The sequence below is a fragment of the Nothoprocta perdicaria genome, unplaced genomic scaffold, assembly GCF_003342845.1.
Source record: "Nothoprocta perdicaria isolate Ctin4 unplaced genomic scaffold, notPer1 scaffold_345, whole genome shotgun sequence".
Lineage (NCBI taxonomy): Eukaryota > Metazoa > Chordata > Aves > Tinamiformes > Tinamidae > Nothoprocta > Nothoprocta perdicaria.
Genome location: NW_020455583.1, coordinates 398,273 through 419,782, shown reverse-complemented (window position 1 = coordinate 419,782; position 21,510 = coordinate 398,273). Strand labels below are relative to the sequence as shown.

The window sequence follows — 21,510 nt, the reverse complement described above, 5'->3', positions numbered from 1 at the left end:
GACTAGGCAGGTAAGGGAGGCAGAAAAGCTGCATTTGGTGATAGCTGTAACTGATGCTGGGGTGAAGCAGGCCTGAATGCAGCTTGAGAAGAAAGCCCTGGTCCACCCAAAGAGCAGTAAGAAAGAAAAAATAAAGAGTAAGTAATAAATAATTTAAAAGATTACTACTGCTTTTATGGCGKAGGTGGCCCTGGCACAGTGGATGTTGTTACAAAGGAAGCTTAAACAAATATATTTATGYTTATCTTAATTCACTGGAACTCTGCTTTTGACCTGGAGCCTGTTTGTGAGATGCTTTTATTTCTGGTCTCTTCAGAAGAATTATGGTGGTGGGAAGTCAACAGGACTGGGAGGTTATCGTGGATTTCCTTCCTTTGCCTCTTGGCCAGAAAAGAAGTTTCAGCTCTTCTCTCAGTCTGTTCCCCTGCGTGCTGCCAAATTTTAAAGTGAACAAAACTAGATGAAGCACAAAACCAGAGTTTTCCCTTGTTTGCTTTCTATAAGAGGAAAATCAGAATAAAAAGATCTCACTGGAAAATTAAAACATCTGCTTATCAGACCCTTGAATTAAATTAGATTCCATCACAGAAAAGGAGTGCGAGGTATGGAAATGATGACTTTTCATTACTTTTTCAGAAAGGGGCTCTTTGCTGGCATGAAGCTGAAGAAGAAGAGAAAAGGTGAAAAAGGGTTAACCATTGTAAACAAGGACGCACTGGGTAAGGCCTCATAAATCAATATTGCAGCTGGTGAGAGCAGGCGGGACTATATCACAGCTAATTTCACAGTGAACACACTGCAATTGTCTTAGGGYTATTACCTTAGTAATTGATAAAATGGACAACAAATTCCTCATYCCTCCCAAAATAACAGAGATCATATTCCTTCTGCATTAGCTGTTTTGTTACACCCACTTCAGCTCGGATCTTCCCACAGAACTGCAACAGGTTTTGAAAGATTTTTCCCTGCTCTAAAGACAGATAAGTCACTGCAGGAATGTTATTCCATCCAGAAGACCTGTTTTTGCTGGAAACGGTAAGGGCACAACCTGAGTGTTAGGTGATGGCTGCAAGGTTTGTCTAGCAGCAGTTCTCTTAAGAGAGTGCAAGGGCTTGTTTTTAATCTTTATCTAACTGCATGTGCACCAAGCACACAGGAGTTCCTGTTTCTTTCTCCAAATGGTTCTCTTGCTGTCTCCCACYGTCATTGTTCTTCCCTAACCAGACAGTTCTCCAGTTCACCTTCACTGCACTGGTATTTCAGCCAGAGCAAATTATTTCCCCTATGCAGTTCTGTGTTGCAGTCTTTTGACTCAAATTTCATGAGATCTTTTAAAACACGGACTGTTTTAAAAGGGACTGTGTGTGTAGTGCAGCCCACGAATTACAGTACTGCAAGAAACCCGCCAATACTGGGCAGAAATAGAATCATAGAATCATAGAATCATAGAATCATAGAATGCCGAAGGTTGGAAGGGACCTCAGAGGTCATCGAGTCCAACCCCCCTGCTCACACAGGGTCACCTAGAGCACGTGGCACAGGGCTGCATCCAAGCGGGTTTTAAAGATCTCCAAAGAAGGAGACTCCACAACCTCTCTGGGCAGCCTGTTCCAGTGCTTTGTCACCCTCACAGTGAAGAAATGCTTCCTTAAGTTCCTGTGGAACTTCYGATGCTTCAGTTTGAAGCCATTTCCTCTAGTCCTATCCCTGCCCACCACTGAAAAGAGGCCRCCCCCCTCCTCCTCACTGCCTCCCTTGAGGTATTTATACACGCTGATCAGGTCCCCCCTCAGCCTCCTCTTCTCCAGGCTGAACAGACCCAGCTCTCTCAGCCTTTGCTCATAGGGCAGATGTTCCAGGCCTCTGATCATCCTGGTAGCCCTGCGCTACCAGCCCTGCGCTGGACTCTCTCCAGCAGCTCCACATCCCTCTTGTACTGGGGAGCCCAGAACTGGACACAGTCTCCAGATGTGGCCTCACCAGGGCTGAGTAGAGGGGGACGATCACTTCCCTCGACCCGCTGGAGACGCTTTTCTTAATGCACCCCAGGATCCCGTTGGCCTTCTTGGCCACCAGGGCACACTGCTGCCTCATGGTCAACTTGTCGTCCACCATGACACCCAGGTCCCTCTCTGCGGGACTGCTCTCCAGCAGGTCCACCCCTAATCTGTACTGGTGTCCAGGGTTATTCCTCCCCGAGTGCAGGACCYTGCACTTGCCCYTGTTGAACCTCATGAGGTTTCTCRCCGCCCAGTCCTCCAGTCTGTCCAGGTCCCTCTGGATGGCAGCACAGCCCTCAGGGCTATCAGCTACAAAATAAGAAATACTTATTTTGTGTCGTAAGCACTGTTTAGCTGAAGGATGATACTTTTAAAAAGATTTTAGTTTAGCCTTTTTAGGAAGAAGGACTTTGGGCTTTTGGAGCAGGGAAAAACACTAAATACTACTCAACTTTCCAGTAATTATAGATATTTTAGAGTTTATAATCTCATACTCAATAAACTATACCATGTTCCATAAGGTACACTGTACTCTAATTTGCTTCAGTCTGCCTTATAATCATCTGTAGCTCTACCACCTTTTATTTCAAATGATTATGTCTTTGAAGCATTTGATAGATTGATGTCTTAATGCTGCATCTTCATATATATTGCCAGTGTCTTTATTGTTTAAGAGTCTGATATAGCAAAGATAAAGAAATTACTRGTTGTTTCTTGTCTTGATTGTGATTTAGGGCTTAGTTCACCTCTCAGAGAAGTGTAAAGGAATGCAGTTGCTCACTGGACCCTTTTCATTTTCTGTTCTTGATCCACAGAGGGGGATAATCCCCGCTGATTAGTGATGTGTAACATGCACAAAGTTATTGAGGAAGAAACATGTTACAGTGTTAAAATGTTAGAAAAATACAAAAAGGAAAAGAAGTTTTAAGAAGACATTGCATCTTAATGGAAACGAMATGGAACTTACAAAGATTGGTCCAGGCAGCAGGTCACACTTACACATATCCGGTCCCAGCTGCGCTGGAACTTTTATCTACTTTAGCCTACAAAGCAAATAATAYAGAGTATTACGAGAGTATAATCAAACAGTCTGCTCTAGAGTAAATAGGATGTGGGAGGTAGTCATGGGAACGTGGTGCTACAGATGCAGGGCAAAGCTTTAGAATCTGTAGACAGGCACTATGCCCCCAAGGGATGAAAAGCAGGCTATGCTTACATGGATAAGGAGACAAGTTCATTCTCCTGATGTCCTGGTAAGGCTGGACGTGASCCAGAGGGACTGTCAGAGGATGTACATGGTATATGAGATTGGTAGTGTAATGAGCTTCCTTGAGACGCTGTGTATATCAGCTCCCATACAGAGCTGCACATAATGAGGCAGCAGGACACCTCGCCTGGAGCTGGTTCATGCCTGGTTCATGCCTTTGAGCATAAGACAAAAGTTACATCTCTCTGTACCTTCCTGCAGAGATATGCTTCCACATAGGAGCTTATGCGAGGCAGGCCAAAATAGTCACAGATGAGAGCTAGAATGAAGAAATCCAGATGAGTTTTCCTGTACCGTGCATGGTTCTTTGCTATCTTCACCAGTTTCTAAGTGTTGCTTAAATCATACCTCTACAAAGAGATAGGGAAGCACCATTACAACCCTTTCCTTAGGTTTGTGCTTGGAGCACAATGTCRTAGGATACTAGCAGAAAACATACTTGGATGTGTCTTCACTCAATTAATGCAGAGATGTCTCCAGAGAGTCACCAAAACCACTGGGTATTTCTGTTGTGGATACCATTTGACAACTTCTAGACCATGTCCAGARTCACTAAAATTTTCTTAATTATAGATATCAATATCCAAATGAGTTACTTTTTTCAYTTATAACTTTTACCCATAACATACTGCTGTCTTCCTAAAACAGGCATTGAACTTAGACACACTAGGCAAGAGACAGAGACACTGGCAGAATTTCTGCTGGACCAAGAGGACAAAATAGAACAACATGGAGAGGGTTCTTCTGGCCAAATAATGTGGATATCTAAATCTGAGCTAGTTGCTCACATCCTCCTTACAGTCAAGAAAAACATAAGAAGGCATTTCTGTAAGCAATTCATCTAATCTCRCTAGAGCTGTGTACAAGTAGTCACAGGAATCATATTCTTCAACTTTCTCTTTCTGTGCTTGGTTTTTCAGTCCTCTGTCTCTGCAAAAGGGAAAGATGAGAAACAATCTCCATCTAAGCTCCTCTTTGGTCATTTGGAAGAGACTGAAGTGTCCAAAATCCAGAAATGATAGACTAACTGTTCTAAAGCAGTACATGCTGAAAACAGCAATAATCTGTCCCACCACCTTTCTACCAGATGAGAGGGAGGATAGTTGGGTGCCTCTGTTGCTCACGTTCTTGGTGTGGTTTCACATGGGGTGAAGAGAGGGGATGACGACACTGTTTATATGGAGCATATGTCTTTGCACAGAAGGGGACTGTTGCTGTTTTCAGTGCCACACAGCACAAACCACTTCTGTATCTCTAATTGCAACATCCAAATAAATAATATATTCAGTTCATGCTGTTGAATTCACTGCTGTGCTACAGGCTAGCTTTTTGCAGGCAAAAAAAACAGAGAGGAGTTTATTGTCTTGACTGTTTTATTCGGCAGGTGGTCATGATGGAAGTGAAAATCTTCACCATGAAACTCTCAGAAGACAAGAAGAGGGAGAGGAAGACCTGACGATCAATGATGCATCACCCAGTATTTTTCCTCCTTTAAGCCCAAAAAGGAAAAGGTGCTGCTTGGCATATCTTCCTTGATACCCCCCCAAACAGGTTTTCTGTCTTTCTCTGGAATGGTATTGTCACAGAGCAATACATCTTCTGACAGAAAATTTGTTTGCTGACAGTGCTGATCTCTCCACCTCTGTACTTCCACATGACAGAGTGGGATGTACTTGTCAGCAAAATATTAGCAGCTCAAGACAGATTGTCACCTGATGCTATCCACTGCGGAGAAATTGAAGTGGATGCTGAGAGAGCCTGCACTGTGCTGCTAATGAAAATGAACCAGAGGGGACAGGAGCCAATGTGTCTGTGTAATTGTTCATATGGGGGGAGGAGTACAGTCAGATTTAATGGRATAAACAGGTGAATTCCCATACAAGACACAGCACTGGGCTCTGTGGATTCAAAGCATTTCCCCATTACCAAGTATGTGAGAKACAGATAGAGATCTGGAGTGGTGTCATGCAAATCCAAATATGAAATCCTTTAGCACTCAAGGAGTGATACCAAATTCTTCCATGCTCAGTATCTATGTGAAATGAATAAGAACCTCCCATCTCCTTTTTATGTTTCATAACAAGCAATAAGAAAAGGTTAAAGACACACTGGATGTAGCTCTGAGTATACGGCAGAATTGCTTGAGTGCAAACTWTGGTGCTTACCAAATTTCTGGGTTCAGAGAAGTTGCAGTAAGTGTCCTTGCATGTGTTGTGAACTCCTGAGAGATAAAAGCTCACACAGTGTAGCCAGCTTCAGTTCAAAGAGTAGTAAGGTATTTTGCATTGCCTTTCACTTACATTGGTCACATCCATGGATAGCTCTTGTGGCTCAGCTTGTTATGCAACTGTCTTCTGACCATGATTCTGAGTCCTTGGAYTACATGTCCAGTGATGGCATTAGTGTGATTGCTGGTGAAATCAAGTCTAACAGCCCATAACAAAACTATCCACCACAGACAATGCAGGCTTAGTGACACAAAGTCTTTTCAATGCATGTCAAAACACGGCTGCTTTCTAGAAAAGCCAAATTATCTGATTTGTGATTTAAACAGGGCAAAGTTGGTGCCCAGAATCCATGGAGAGGAGATGAAAACCCAGAACTACCAGGTGAGCGTGGGGTGAGGGCCTCGGTGTGCCTGTGCACCCGTGGATGTGCTGGACCTCCCAGGAGTGCACATGGTGCCCTTGTGCCCCACAGATTGCCATCACCATCACCGAGGCCAGGCAGCTCATAGGKGAGAACATCGACCCTGTGGTGATCATAGAGATCGGTGACGAGAAAAAGCAAACAACGGTAAAGGAAGGCACGAATGCCCCTTTTTACAATGAGGTAGGTGCTTTGTTTTGGGGAAAGTGTTTTCTTTGGTGATTTGGGTGGTGATCACCTCTTCATAGTTTGAACAGAGATGAACCTGCCTGGCAGCACCCAAGCATCTGAGCAGTGAGGTATATCCAGGAGCTGCTTAAGGAGCTGCTCCTTCTTTTATGGATTCCCTACTTGAACATTTCCTTGGAGCTTGCTTATCCCATCTGTTGATAAATGAGACCAAAACATTCCTCTGGACTTCTGAGCACCTTCTGTTCCTTTTAACTCTACCTCCYGATGCTGCATGAGCCCCAGGGGCACTTGCCAATGGGAGCACTATGCAGCAGGAGGAAGAGGAGAGAGGCTGAATGGTGTCCAGCAGGTCCTGGCCATGGTGGGGATGAGTTGGGAGCAGGAAAAGCTGTTTGTTGTGTCCACTCCAGTAATGCCTGGACTGCTGGCAGTGTTGGCTACCAGCACCGGGGTGATTCTCATCTGTCTTGTTTTCTCACAGTATTTTGTATTTGACTTCGTTGGGCCACAAGTCTTTCTGTTCGACAAAATTATCAACATCTCTGTAAGTACCCTGGGAAGCTCAGCACTGTAAGTAAAGATCAATCATTTGTGTAACATTCGCTCTAAATGACTCTCCTTGGTGTAATTAAAAAGACAAATAATTTTAGGTGCAAAGAATGCTAGAAAGTCAGCATGAAGAATATTGGAGAACAGGAAAGTTCTTCAATAGAAAGCAAATTCAATTCCCTTCAATAGAAAAGAGGAAAGGCAGGTGGCAACMGTTCAAAGAGATGTAACCCTTGGGTGGGTTCAGTGCATTTTCAGGAGTGCTGTTTTGCTGCAGACTTGGCAATTAGCAAAGCGAAGGGAAAAACTTCATCTTGTTTAACAGCACTTTTGTTTTCAAGCTGCCCTATATTTTGGACTGTTGAACTGAAACTTCTRTTTTTTCTCTGTTCCTCAGATGCAATGTAGTTTCTGACTAGAAAACTACAGTTACCTTATCCCCAGCAGTGGCTCTGGTGCTGTCGGAGGATTTTAGTGGTGTTAGTGTTAACTAGGAAGGGGGTTCTAAGTGCTCAGTGCTGTTCCCAGTGCTCTTAGCAAGTCCAGTCCCAGGGGAACAATGGGGCATCCTTGAGGAACCCTGATGGAAGGCACACACTTTTGTCAACCTATTGCCCAGACAAACCCTAAAAACTGATGAGAAGTTTCAGGAAAGGGTTTGTGCCAACCTAGTAGAGCCAGGCAACACATAGAAGCCATAGGAAGGCATCTGTGAATCTTCCTCGGAGACAGCTATGACATGCCAGCTCAGTAGAGCATCTTGTTAAATGACTTCACCACTACACAGATCAAACTTCTTCATGTTGAGCAGCTAGGTTTAATTCTGTTAGTAAATTAACAGTTTATATGTGAAAGTCTAACTTGGAACTGCTGTGCCGCATGCAGCGCTCAAATGCACAGATATAAAATTTGTACCTACATAGGGTGTCTGCAGATCTTTGCTTCTTCYTGACGACAAAATTCTGACATTGTTGCTTAAATTGAGTTCCTCTTTTTGCATGGGAAGGGATGCCTTCTCACAGTCATGGCTTATATCACAGCATATGACCCTGAGCTTCTGACACGTTTAGGGTTAGGAAAGCCTCAACCCAGAGGCATTAAATCATTGTGAAGTGTCACTGCTTTGGGCTGTAGAGCTTTGGGCTTGTAGATCTTTCTCCAAGATCTGTCCAGTCTGTTGGATCTCAGATTCTATTKATAATGCTTATATACATCCAGTGAAAACACCAATTTTTCAAGTTTGCTGTAGGTGGGAATATGCCAGCTTTATCTGGTATAAATCAGCATAGTTTCATCAGGTTCAGGGATATGAAGTGAAAATGATATTTTCATGTGTTTTCATGTGTTTGAAAAAATTCATGGTTTCAAACTCAGTGCAATGCTCATCACTGAAAACAGAAAGTTCTGTATCTTGGAAGAGAGCTTTGGAGAAAACAGTAAGGGAATAGAAACAAATGAGTGAGGAAATGTGTGCTGGTGAGGAAGGAAACTCTGGGGGATGGAAAGTTTCCTAGCACTTGCTTAACCTCAATTTCACTTAAGGAGAAACAAGGACTGACAGCTTCCATTACTAGTAGTCGTTCAGGCACTGAATTCACTTAATCCATGAAAACAAACCCTGTATCTGGCATTTGTATGTGAAAAAAACTATACCTGGAAGCTCAAAGAAAATGAAAAAAAAAGCATGAATATTATTTATCAGTTCAGTGATTAATCTAGTTGCATTCAAATCCTGAATTTGGAGGGGAAATACGTTTATCTGCTTCTCAACACTTGCTAATGAATAGACTTTTTTTTTCATAATTACCATCTTGCCATGCATTCCAGAAATCCTGTAGCAATGCTGTAGTACAACTGTGAGGTCTCTTCTATCCCAAACCTCCATCTCCCATAATGAAATACCCCCCATTTTAACACTATTCATTCTTATCCTCGTTTTGAAGAAAATCATTCAGTCATTTTTAAATTTAACCAAGTCTGGAATTATGCAAATCTTTAAGTATGATGTATATCTGCTGCTCTCGCTCAGAGAAGACAGGGGAAGTTTGAAATAAGCTCCATGCTTACCTACTTGGTCATTGTATGAGAAATATGCTTGAAAAGAGCAGTAATACTGCAGAGCAGTACGAAAAGCAGCGAGCTATTTCCTCAGCACCACTTTGAAGCTATGTTTCTTTTCTGTTGGAAAAGGTTGATTTGGCTGAGCTCCTATTTCTGTGCAGCTCCTTCAAAGACGGAATTTTGTTTGGCTTCAGGATGGGGCTTATCAGTCTTCATGGCTCCCTCTGCCAGGGCCTCCAGTCCAGGCTGTTTGGAAGGGGATTGGTGCCCTGATGGGTCGTGGCAGGATCAAGGCTTCAGAAGAGCAGCGATAGCCCATGAGGTCTTCACTGCCACACTATTTCCTTTTCCAGACAAATGTCACTTCAGTTTTATCTTCAGTAGTGGCATCAGAAAAACCAGTTCCTTTGCCTGTTCTTKATTTTTTCAGTCCCTGAGACTCTTTCCACATAGAGGTGAGGAGTTGACAAGGACAAGTGAGCATAGTCCTTAAAGCATAGGTGCACAGTGGCCCCAAGTCTTTAATGAGCAAGGGCACAGCACTGAAATTTGTAGCCTTCAGAGTTTTCCAGTAGATCCTGGTGGCTGTGATCTTTACTTTGGAGCCTGTGTCTCCTGGTCTTGTAAGAAAAACGTACAGAATTAAATCACATGACACATTCAAAGTTAAATCCCCTCAAAGAAGTCCTGTATCTAGGACATGCAAGTCCAAAGAGAGGAAGTGAATCCCTCCAGATTCCTGAAGTGCTCTCAGGCTTGGGTATTTGTCTGCAGGAACTGGCTTTAGCTCCTGTGGCCTTAGATTGAGGGAGTTAGTTCATCTTTGCAGTTTGACCAACATTTTTCAGGAGAGTCARCCCTCTTTCAGAAACCTTTCCACAGATGAGGACTGGGTTTCAACCTATAAACCATTCTCATACCAGGTGACATGTATATTGTTTTTAACAACATGATTGCAGAGACAATCTTCTATTAGAATAAGTTGTTAGCTTCTGTTAAATCTATGAACTGGAGCACACATCTACTCACAGCAATCTGAAAGCATGTGTTTCAAAGCTGGACACAAATGTATATAGATCCAGAAATTATTCCATAAAATTATTAATTAAATTAATTTAATTTTCTTTGCTTACAAGAAGGATAATGAGACAGACTCAACTGTCTCAACTGTGGTTGCTTGCCATCTCATTTGTACTCATTTACATCTACATCGTTACATTTGTGTGATGACAAATCAAAACCGAGACTTTTGGTTTACATGCACACTGAAATATTTGAAAGAAACACTTTAATTCTCTCTCCTGTGGGTGTATTCAGTTCATATGGAAATTTAGCTGCTGTGCAGAAAATGATATAATTCTTGTAGCCTGTGGGGAAACAATTACACCACATGTATTTAGGTACTTTATGATTTATTTAAAAACATCAGTATAAATAATATAACTGCATCTGCTCTGAAGACACATCCATCTTGTACCCAGTCTATTTGATCCTGGGACCAGAATCCAGCTGTAGTGATTTCTAAATTGGCACAAGAATTGAGTGAAGATTATATTTGAAATACTTGCTGCTTTCCTGGCTTTGCACATTTGTCTTTGGCTGCAGCTGGAGACAGTTGCTTATTCCCTTTGAACTAACTGTGATCACTACTTGGATTGTGCTTTCTCATGCTGATTGGAGAGAAAACGACAGTCATTAATGTGCCCTTTCCTTACAGGTTATGCATAACAAACTGATCGGAAGTGTGCTGATAGGCTCCTTTAAAGTAGATCTGGGGACAGTTTACAGCCAGCCAGGTATGCGTTACCTTTTTGCTTTCTTTTCTCTTAAATATGGGTGCAGGGATGGAGGGGAGAGGTAGGGAAATGGGAATTGCCCTGGTTTACGTATTAGATGTTTAGGATTTATGCCCCATGGTAAGATAAGCAAGATTTTCAGAAGAGTTTCTTTCATATTTAGCTGCCAGAGTATCAGTCAAATTTCTGAGACAAAGTTCAGCAGTGAAAATACCTTCCATTGGCTGGAACTGTGGGTCTGAGGCCACTTTTCAAAACTGGCTTTTGTTTAGAGGTCAGAGTGGGGCTGAGTGCTTAGAAAGACAGACCCTATTTGGTCATGATTGAGTGGCTGAAATTCTGCCACACATGTTGGGGTAGGAGAGAGAGGGAGTGTGGAAGGAACCCCGAGGTGAGGAGAGAAGGAAAGGACACAACCAAGGTTGTTCCACTTAACTGGCCATCTCCAGAGCTGCCCAGCACTTTCAAATTTTAAACTTCACACAGCCCTTTTGGACCCCTGTGTGTTTTCACAGCCATCTGCAAAACACCTGAACTCTCTCTTCCCAAATTACTCAAGTTTTTTTCTCATTCTGTAGGAATAGTTATGTTTAGGACATTTGTTATAGATGTCAACCAATCACGGCATCTAAAATGAAGAGCAACGCGTTATTCAGACCACCCTCTTATTGCTGTGGAAACAGTGGACGGAGAAGAACAGTCTGATCATAGTGAGCAGGCTACTGCTTTAGTCCCTTAATTCTTCCTTATATTTCTTTGTGCCTGGCTTTACAGGACAGCTGGATCTGAGGAAAATCCTTAGAACATAGATCYCAGAGCAGCCTAGTTTGCTCCAGTCTCTCCTTCCCTCTCCTTTACACATACGACCTAGTGGCTAAGGGTTTAGTGTAAATGGCTGAATGCAAGTGGATTGGGAACCATGGGGCTATGAGAAAACAGAGCAGTAAGTGTGAGTGAGGAAAAGGAGAGGAGAGCTGAGGCRAGGCTGGAGGACACATTTCTTCACCCCAACTTTTGCTCCAACCACATAGTGGCTGTCCTCACCCCCTGCAACTGTTCTGCACAGTGAAACCGCTCTGCTGCGTTGTTCCTCCTGACAGTATTCCTGAGTGCAGCTGGCCCAAGGAATCCCGTCCCTGTCCAGACCCATTACCAGGAAAGGTCTTAGGACCTTCCTTGAGAAGGGTAGCTCAAGAGAAGCTGCTATTGACTTCTTCTTCTCAAGGTTGTTTGCCCTCCCAGAGTTTCTACACAAGATTTTGCTACACAAGAGTATTAAGAACTTCAAACAGTTCTCATTATCTCTCRTACGAGGAGAGGCTGAGTGAGCTGGGCCTGTTTTCTCTGGAGAAGAGAAGGCTCAGAGGGGATATGATTAATATGTATAAGTTCAGGAAGGGAGAATGCAGGGAGGAAGGGGACAGGCTGTTTTCACTGGTGRYYAGCGAYAGGAYGAGGGGTAATRGCCATAAGCTGGAGCACAAGAAGTTCCGTCTCCAGGTGAGGAGGAACTTCTTTCCTGTGAGGGTGACAGAGCCCTGGAACAGGCTGCCCAGGGAGGTTGTGGAGTCTCCTTCTCTGGAGGTCTTCAAAACCCGCCTGGATGCCGCCTTGTGCCACATGCTSTAGGTGWGCCTGCTTGAGCAGGAAGGTTGGACTAGATGATCTCTAGAGGTCCCTTCCAACCTTGAATAGTCTATGATTCTGTGATTCATTAAAAAAAATGGTCTTTCTTCCTATAGCCTTAGCATTAATTCTGTTGCTGAAATCTCACTCTAATCTCTACTGGTACCCAGTCCTAGACCTTATCAGCTCTTGATGAAAATAAGTTTATTCCTGCAGAGTTTTAGATCAATCTCTCAGCTGTCTTTCTGGTCACACAACATTTTGGAACTTTCAATAGTGTCTGATAAACAAGGGTAATTCAACATGATGCTCCTGAAAGCTCAAGCCTTGTTTGCAGCTTTCTGGCTGCAGGAGTGCCCTTCCTGGGGAGGAAGATGAGAAGAGTTTGTATTGTTTGTATTGTTTGCATTGTTTGCATCATCAGAGTTTTCCTATTTTTACAGGTCATCAGTTTTGTGACAAGTGGGCTGTTCTCACAGACCCTGCTGACATTAGGACAGGAACCAAGGGATACTTGAAGTGTGACATTTGTGTGATTGGGAAAGGAGACACAATACAAGCCACTCAGAAAACAACTGATGCTGAGGAACAGATTGAAAAGTACTGCAGTTGTTTCTTTCTTCCTTCATCCTTTTTTTAAACTGAGTACCTCAAAAGTCCTCTGCTCTCCTTTCAGTCACTGCCTTGCTAACCTGAAATTACAGTTTTGTGGGGAAAGAAATAATTTGTTGTCTGAGTTTTTCATTTAAAGAAATGGCTTCTTTCTCCTTTCAGGAACCTCTTGATTCCCAAAGGATTTCCCTCCGAAAGACCATGGGCCAGATTTTATGTGCGAATTTACAAAGCAGAAGGGCTTCCGAAGATGAACTCTAGCATCATGGCCAATGTCACCAAAGCATTCATAGGCGACAGTAAGGACCTTGTGGACCCCTATGTGGTGGTCATGTTTGCAGGTCAAATGGTAATTGGGATCTTCTTGATCACAAATGTAGGCATTCCTTCATATTAGTTGTGTTACAGGCAGGCAACAGCAGGTCTACTTTCACTTGTTTTTACGTATATTAGGGAAAACATATAGATATATATAAATATTTTTTATCAACAGTAAATATTTACTTCCTAACTTATGCAGGAACAAAATGAAGGAAACATATAACGCCAGTCGAAGGACCAATATCAGCAGCATAGCATTGGGCTAGAGTCAGATAGCAGTAGGAAAGATAATTCTGCAAATTTGTTACTAAAACCTCAAGTTAAAAGAGAGTGATTTACACTCTGTGACACGATATTGGTATTGTCTTGGTCGCCTTAAGGTGAAAAGGGAAAGAAGACTGAGCTCAGGAAACATGGTTCAGCCTGTATGTTAGAGCTCTGTACTTAGCTAAGAATTATATTGTAATTCAGGACCAGTGCAGATTTTCTGGAAGGCACAGAAGAGGAAACATTTGAGCAGACACTTCCTCAGTGCYGCTTGGTGATTTTGATCCTGCAGCTGCTGCAACACCTAATGMAATGCTACAGAGACCTGCTGACAGGGCCTTCCTGACTAGGTGGCTTGCAGATGGATCATCAGGATCTAGTTCTTGTCTTAGTGACAAGTGAGACATAGTGAGAGGGAACTTGCCTTGATTACTGGTCTAAATAAGAAAAGAATCAAACTTTTAAAGTCAGCAGTGCTTTCTGTGTGCAAGGAGACTTTGGGAGAAATCCAGTTTGTCCTTTACAGAAGCTTTGGGTGTGTGAATGAGGCCTATGGTGCCAGCTCTMTGTACTACCACGAAGCCAAATTGTGAAGTATCACACCTGGAACTAATAGGGATTATTCTAGTTACATACAGCTACTTCAGATTTAAAGGAAATTTGAAGAAGGTGTAAGAATGGGTCAGTGATGGGAATTTGCCTGGTGTGTAACATGGAGGCTTAGAGATGCTGGTGGGATTCCTAACTCAGTTATCTCACTGAATACAAATGTAGAAGACCTGCTACAGTCTGCTGCTACATTGACATCCTTCATATGTCCCTATCATTTCCTTCAGGTCTAGCCTCTAAATCCCTACTGTGCAGGCCTTTGCCCAGAATATGAGCCACAGTAACTGTGTGTTACATGAGATAAACTGACTCTATTGAGGTAATTCCACCAGTGCACCCATCCTGGCAAACAAAATGCATTCCACCTTCTACAGGGCAATTGTGCTGGATTACTCCAGGCATTCAATGGCCACTTAAAGATGTGCAGTTCATAACACAAATGCCAAGGTCTGTCTGCACAAATATGTTTTATGCATGAAAGCCCTGAAGAATTAGGCTTTGCTCCCAGGCCTKCTGTGTGCAAGCACGGATTCATAAGCCATTAATATGGTCTTATATCATATAGAGAGGGAAATAAAAAAGAGCATCACCTACTTTAGTTACTTTAGCACAGTGTTATGTCCTACACTAAGACTAGCTAATAGAAAAGCAGAGGTACTTTCAGGTTTCACCTGTACTAGACAGGATTTTTTTTGCTTATAATTTATCTGCAGAAATGCTGTCGAGTACAACTTGCGCCACCCTCATCCCCACTCTGCAGAGTGTGAGCTAAATGCTGGAGTAAAAGTTGCTGGACTTTTATTTCAGGGTCGGACAACAGTGCAGAAAAACTGTGCAGATCCTGTGTGGCATGAACAGATTGTCTTCAAGGAAATGTTCCCTCCACTCTGCCGAAGAGTCAAAATYCAGGTCTGGGATGAAGGCAGCATGAATGATGTGGCCTTAGCCACCCACTTCATTGACCTGAAGAAAATATCAAATGAGCAAGATGGTGACAAAGGTGAATGGGGAAATATCTATTCCAAAATAAGCTCTTAGGGTAGAATCCACTTGTTTGAGGTCTGGACAYTGACTAATCCCACCTAAGGGATGCACACAGCTCAGTTGTACATCTAGTCCTTCATTCTGGGAGCCTMAACTGAAGTTATATTACATTGCACTTGTTTGTGTGTGATGGTCACTGCTTTTCTTACTTATAGAATCACTACATGCTTCGGTCCCTTATTGTGGCAATATTTTGCTTTAATTAAGTTAGGGGGTGACTGATAAAAGCTCACAGCTTGTGCCAGTTCCTGTGAGGCAGTAAAAGTACAAAGTGCAAATAGGGGCCAAGTAGCTTTGTGTTTCTGATTAAACTTGTAAGAGCAAAGCCTTTAGCTAGGGCTTGGTCAAGTATTATCACAGCTCAAGGAATTGCCATAGGCTAGTGCTTTGGCTCCCCATATATGCCGGGTAAAGTTTATTACTCAAAATATTTCCATGGACGCTTGATCTACATGTATAATCTTATTTATGTTACCTCAATGTGGAAAATGGTCAGTTATCACAGCTCAGAAAAGGCATGGTARCTTCTTAAACTTGGCAGCTCAAAGGTCTGTATGAACCCTTAATAAATAAAAAATACATCACTTAAGGTTAGTAGCTGCATGGACTTGGGAACAATTTGTACAAGTGGAGGAAGATTTTGTTCCTTTCCCACCATGACCAAGTCTGTGGAAGCAAGATGTTCTTCCCAACAACTGCCATTGGCCCCATGTCTCCAGGACCTGTTGTACTAGTACTCTTCTCCTGAGAAAGAGCTTCATGTTGGCAGAGTTCCTGATTCATCCTGACTCTCTCCAAAGTCTCCCCTGTGAATGAGTACTTTGTATGAAACAGTCCCTGCCTACATAGAAATGGGTCTAGGTTTAGCTTTCAGTGTCCTGGAGGTAGCTTTGCTTTGGGTAGACCATGAGAGGGAACCTGCAAAAGTCTAAGGGAAAGAYTGAAAATATACTTTATCTCCAGGTTTCTTGCCTACTTTTGGGCCTGCCTGGATCAATCTCTACGGTTCACCTAGGAATCACAGTCTCATGGATGACCACCAGGAACTTAATGAAGGCTTTGGAGAAGGGGTTTCCTTCAGAGGACGTCTTCTCATTGAGATTGCTGTGGAGATACTTTCCGGAGGAGCCCGGGAGTCAAAGTTTGCAAAGATAGTCAAAGATATCAAATTGCCATCCAAAGACAAAGACTCCAAAGCAGTTAAAGGAAAAGACAAAACTGACAAAGCAGGAGAGGATGGAAAGTCAGCTTCTCCTTCAGCTAAGACAAACTCAACTGAAGTAGAAGTCGAGCCTTTCGATGTGCCTTCAGAGGTCAGTATGAGATTAGGAGACTGATTGAAATGCATCCCTAAACCTCCGAGGTAGGTCCAGATTTGCCTATTTGACTTCAGGTGGTGGAATGTTTTTAGGTGCTTCCCATTAGCTTCTTCACATTTCCACAGTCTTGGGATCTTTCTGTAATAATGTAGGCACAAATGTTGCATGAGTGTATACCTATAMCTCAATATTTTGAGTAGGATGTTAATACTTGTAGCCATGAATATTGTGTCTTAACACAATAAGTTTTCTCTTCCCCTACTCTATTTCCATTCCTACTCTATTTCCACTCTATTTCCTACTCAATTTCCTATYGTCCCTGCTGTACTACCTGCATCCATGTGTTTCTACTGGAAATTTAAGTGACATAATACTGCTAAATGGTAGAGAGATGAGGAGAGCTAGCGTTTTTAAGTCTGGTTTCTTACTTTTACCTGAGAAAGTTGTCAGTCAAAGTCAATAGGGGATTGCTGACATAAAACTGGTGCAGTTCAAAGAGCTACAGCCTAGGTGGATGCATGTTTTATTCTTCCTTTTACACCTCATAGTAGTGGTAGTAGTGGTTGTAGGTAGTGAATTTCTTAGATTGCTACTCTCCTTTGGAATGGGCATGCAAATTATATTGTCATGCTAAGAGTGAAAAAACACAGATGATGGCAAGCCAGTGTGCAAACCTGTGCCCTGGTCTTGTTTTATATAGTTGTATACATTTAAATTGCCTCTGGGCCTCAGCATTCCTCTGAAGATTGCACTAGAGGTAATATGAGAAGAAACCTATTTCCATCTTTGTCCATATAGAGGAAATGTATTACTGTGAGGGACTCCAATACAATGGCCATAGGTGAATAGTTCACGCAGATGAACAAACTCTGTTATAACTCTAGTAAATATTAGTAGTAATAATAAGATTTTTTTTTTTCTGGCAACTGCATCTGAATTTCAAATACAGAGTGTACAGAGTGTATGAGCAACAAAATAATATGTCATTGCTTGATATTCTTCTGTTTTTCACAGTCAACAATATTTCATGCTGCAGTATATTGTAACTTTCTCAAAGAAAAAGTAGGAACAGGAAACATTAGAAATAAGGCAAAAAATGTATCATTGAGCATCTACCCAACCTCCCCTACAGCCCAATGCTAGAGGCTGAGTCCAACATCAAGATRACATTAAGTATTGACAGTTTGCTTTCTTTGTAAAGGGAGGTACATGCGGATGTCCAAGTCTCTAAGCCTCAGCTTTAATAGGCTTTACTAAACCATCGTCTGTGTTCTTGTTGAAAATAATCCTGGTTTAGGGGAGCTAAAGCTATTCTGCAGCTGCAGTCTGTTTTAGTGCCAGCTTTGATAAGAGATATTGCTACTTCTGTCACTGGAGAACTCTGCCCCTGTGCTGTGTTTGGCAGAGGAACTTCAAAACGAAGAGACTGTGGGATGAGACAAAAGCTATTTCCTACTTTGCAAAAGGAAATGAAAGGGAAACAAACTCTTAGATACAGTGGCTATCATATCCTCTGCTCTTTTCTCTATTGCAAAAGGGGCTAGTCTGGGACTTGTCTGCAGAACTTACACACTATCATTCCTGCAATGGAATTAGTGCATTGCTCTGGGGAGACTGAGGCAGCCAGAGTGTAAACTGGGGAGAACTTGAACCACATAAGCTATGCCGAGCTTAGTTTTAGTTTTGAGTGGTTCCATAAAACTTARTCTCTTTTTCCTATTGTCCCTGCTGTGCTACCTGCATCCATGTGCTTCTACTGGAAATTTAAGCAACATAATACATGCTAAATGGTAGAGAGACCAGGAGGACAGCTAGTGTCCTTTCCTTGAGTGAAAGTTTCCATGCAATGATGCCAAGGAAAGCAAATTGCAGAGGATGGCACCACCAGGCTTTTGCCTCAAGGTAGAGGTCTAATAAAATGTGGATGCCAGAGATTTTCAAGTCCTACTGATCTCACCAAGAGCAGAGCATGCCTGAGCAAGGTTGAAGTCTTGATAGTACAAACTTATGGCTAGTAGGTTAAAAGCATCTCACCCATGGAACAGAGCTGTGAAAACGTTTCCCTGGATTCATGGCAATGTCAGCATTTACCAGAGCAATGCAAAGAAAAATTTTGCCACACTCACTGTAAAATGACTTATCTCAGGATAACGAGACTTTGTTGCTCTAGCTCCCTTGAACTGCTTTTGATTTATAGTTTGGATGATGGTATAATAGCGTGAAGCTACTGAAAGCCTTCAGTGGAGACTATTGATGAGACAGAGTTCAAAGTGGGAGGTGATGGGTTTTATTTGACCGTCTGATATAGCTGGGAAGTACTGACAAGACCGAAGGCACACAGTTCAGTCCCTCTCTCTAATCATTTAAGTTCCTCAAGGAAGCCATATTCTTTCCCRCTATGATATTTTCTACCTGACAGTCTCAGACCAACTGATTTATAACAATAAATCTTCTGTTAGGGATTTCARGAAGCTTCTCTGTACTGGAAAGAAAAAAAGACCAGAAAGTAAAATAAATGTGATTTGCTGTCTCATGCCTCTCTGATAGATCTGTGAAGAGAAGCTTGAGGAATTTCTCCTCTTTGGGACATTCTTTGAAGCCACAATGATTGATAGGAAGGTTGGGGACAAGCCAATAATCTTTGAGGTTTCTGTCGGTAAGTGATTTAAGCTCTTCTCTGAAGGAGTAAGGGGATACTGCATATTATTGATAAYTGTGTGTTACAGCTCAGGACTCAGYTTCAAATAAAACTTATGCTTTTGAATTAAACTGTGAACATCATTTTTCTGGATAGTACCATGTTTCTTCCAGTCAAGCTGGCTTAGCTGTCTTTACTCCCAAGCACCCCTTATACTATATACCCCATCTTACCCAATGCACAGCTACTCAAAGAGTGTTTAGCCTTGCAACCCCCTGGGAGACCCAACTTGAACATTTTTTCCTCAGAGTGGAGGTCACTCAGCAATGCCCATTGCAACCTGTCCCTAGCAGTGATGGAGCCCCTCTACAGAGAGGACCCCCTTTGCCCAATCCTGTTAATATATAAATATGAGGAGTACATGAGGGTGGCRCAGGGGTGGCATACAACCAGGCCTGAAAATGCACATCATCATCCTCTTGGTAAATACTGTCCTCTGTGTGTGTAAAGCAGAACTGTTCAGTGAAGGATTGCCTTCCTGTGGTGAGCTGAATTGCCCTTGTGAGTTGACTAAAGAGAAAGTAAAAGCTTTTCCATAAACGTTCACTGAGTATTTTCAAAGCAGACAAAATTTCCCTGGAGAGAGAAGTGTTGAATGACGTTAGTCCCCTTGCAGAGTTTTGTTCATCTCTACATTAGCCCCATTAGAGCCCAAGGACACAGTTGCCGTTGCATCTGTGTACCTGGATGCATTCGGTAGTGGTGGGCTGTGTCTGGAGATGTATCCGAGACAAACCCAGGTCAATAAATGGTCCTGCTGCATACTGAGACCTCAGTAAGAAGCAAGGCTGGAAAAGCAAGACTCATTTGTATGCTTGGGCAATTAAAGATGCTTATGGAATTAATAGTAAAGATGAGTCTGGCTCTTGAGCTCTGGACCTGAACTTCTATGAGCTTCCTCTACAGTTGAAATTTGTTTCTAAATTCAGCAAAAGACCATTATTTGCACAAAGGGCTGAATTAAAATTGAGATGAGGTTTGAGTCTGGAGTGATTGAGCACATCCCACTTACCCAGCAAGTGTTTTCTGTCTAACTCTAGTCCAATCTATATTTGCCAGTCTAATGGATGCATCTCTTTCCTAGTGCATTTTAAAGCAAATTGCTCTCAGAGAAGATGGCTATATTGTTAGCAGCACTATCCAGCCTCAGACATGAAGCTGTGTCCTCAAACTGTTGCGATTAGTAAAGGCTCCTCTGCAACGCTGCTGTGCTAAATTTGCTTGGCTGTAACCAAACTTTAGCACTTCCGAGACCAGATTTTGTAATCTTGTAAAAATGTGCTATTAAAGTCAAACACACATAGTGGCTCACAGTTCTAGAAACACCAGGAATTTCTCTACCAAGCAGCAGAAGATCCCATGGTCTTCCTGTATCCAGCAATGAGAGGATCACATTGCTTAGCCAGGAGAGCAGAAGTCACGACTTAGCCAGGGTTGATGTTATGGCTGAACCTGAAGATCTTGAAGGTCTTTTTAAGCCTCACTGAAGTCTGTCACTTCTTATTCATTCATCCTTTCTTTGGTGTGCCTCCAGGCAACTTTGGAAATATTACCGAGGGAACAGGAGCTGGAGGGAAAAAGAAGGCACGTGATGACAGAGAAGGGGAAGAAAGTGCCCCTCTGCTCCATGACGGGGAGGATGACCTTGGAGTGTCCCTCATATCCACCACACATCCTGAGAAACCACTGGTCACAGATGGGAACAGGTGAGGAGCTGCATTTCAAAGCCTTGTTGCACAGGAAATTCAAACATGGATTTGTGTTTAGACTCTGAACCTCCACAAATTTAAGAAATCCTCACTAACAATACTGCAGCTTCGGGTACATGCTGGTTTATTATCCTCCATTGCAGATTACAGGATTTTTAGTTTTTCCCTTAACAAGTATTTAAACTTAAAGAACTGCTCTAAAAGAATGAATCATTCTTGAAACACACAATTTGCTTATTGGCTCACTCCAGTATTAACAAAACTTTCCCTCATTATAGACCTGTTCTATGGAGATGTAAAATGTTCTTGTCTTTCCCCCTCTTGTGGTGTCTGTAACTGTTTGGCCAGCCAGAGATACCACAGAGTGACTTTATGACCTTCACTTCATCTTGAAATATTGCTGGTCTCACCACTGACTTTGTTAGCATTAATCAGTACTTAATGGGGTAGGCAATAGATTAAACAAACACTACATTTTGCAATAGGTGAACAGTAGAAAAGAGTATCATCAGAAGCCCATTTTGAAGATTAAAGCCACTAGCTAATTAAAAGAACAGGAAKACTACCAAACGACACTGTGAAATTATTAGGGATTTTTCCCCATTTATATAAAAATATATATCAAGGACAAACTAAAAACAGTAACAACAAAAATGGTCCCTCCCAAATCTCTTGGAGGGAATAATAGATAGGATAACTCAATCCTTATGAGCTAATTCACRACTATATTGTTTCCTCAGTAACAAATCCTATGACAGGACTTAAGAGCTCCGTAAAGTCCTGGCAGTGGG

General features: G+C 42.4%; 1 protein-coding gene across 1 annotated transcript in view; it reads left to right on the top strand.

Moving 5' to 3' along the window:
- Positions 1 to 604: 604 nt before the first annotated feature.
- The window catches only part of FER1L6 (fer-1 like family member 6), a 61,109-nt gene continuing 40,203 nt past the window's right edge, over positions 605 to 21,510 (top strand). The window contains exons 1-12 of the mRNA XM_026043996.1: positions 605 to 719; positions 4,652 to 4,778; positions 5,822 to 5,876; positions 5,968 to 6,099; positions 6,590 to 6,652; positions 10,436 to 10,514; positions 12,584 to 12,740; positions 12,915 to 13,101; positions 14,757 to 14,949; positions 15,957 to 16,306; positions 18,860 to 18,968; positions 20,545 to 20,716. Coding sequence (XP_025899781.1) covers positions 605 to 719; positions 4,652 to 4,778; positions 5,822 to 5,876; positions 5,968 to 6,099; positions 6,590 to 6,652; positions 10,436 to 10,514; positions 12,584 to 12,740; positions 12,915 to 13,101; positions 14,757 to 14,949; positions 15,957 to 16,306; positions 18,860 to 18,968; positions 20,545 to 20,716 — 1,739 coding nt within the window. The remainder of the gene's footprint in view (positions 720 to 4,651; positions 4,779 to 5,821; positions 5,877 to 5,967; positions 6,100 to 6,589; positions 6,653 to 10,435; positions 10,515 to 12,583; positions 12,741 to 12,914; positions 13,102 to 14,756; positions 14,950 to 15,956; positions 16,307 to 18,859; positions 18,969 to 20,544; positions 20,717 to 21,510) is intronic.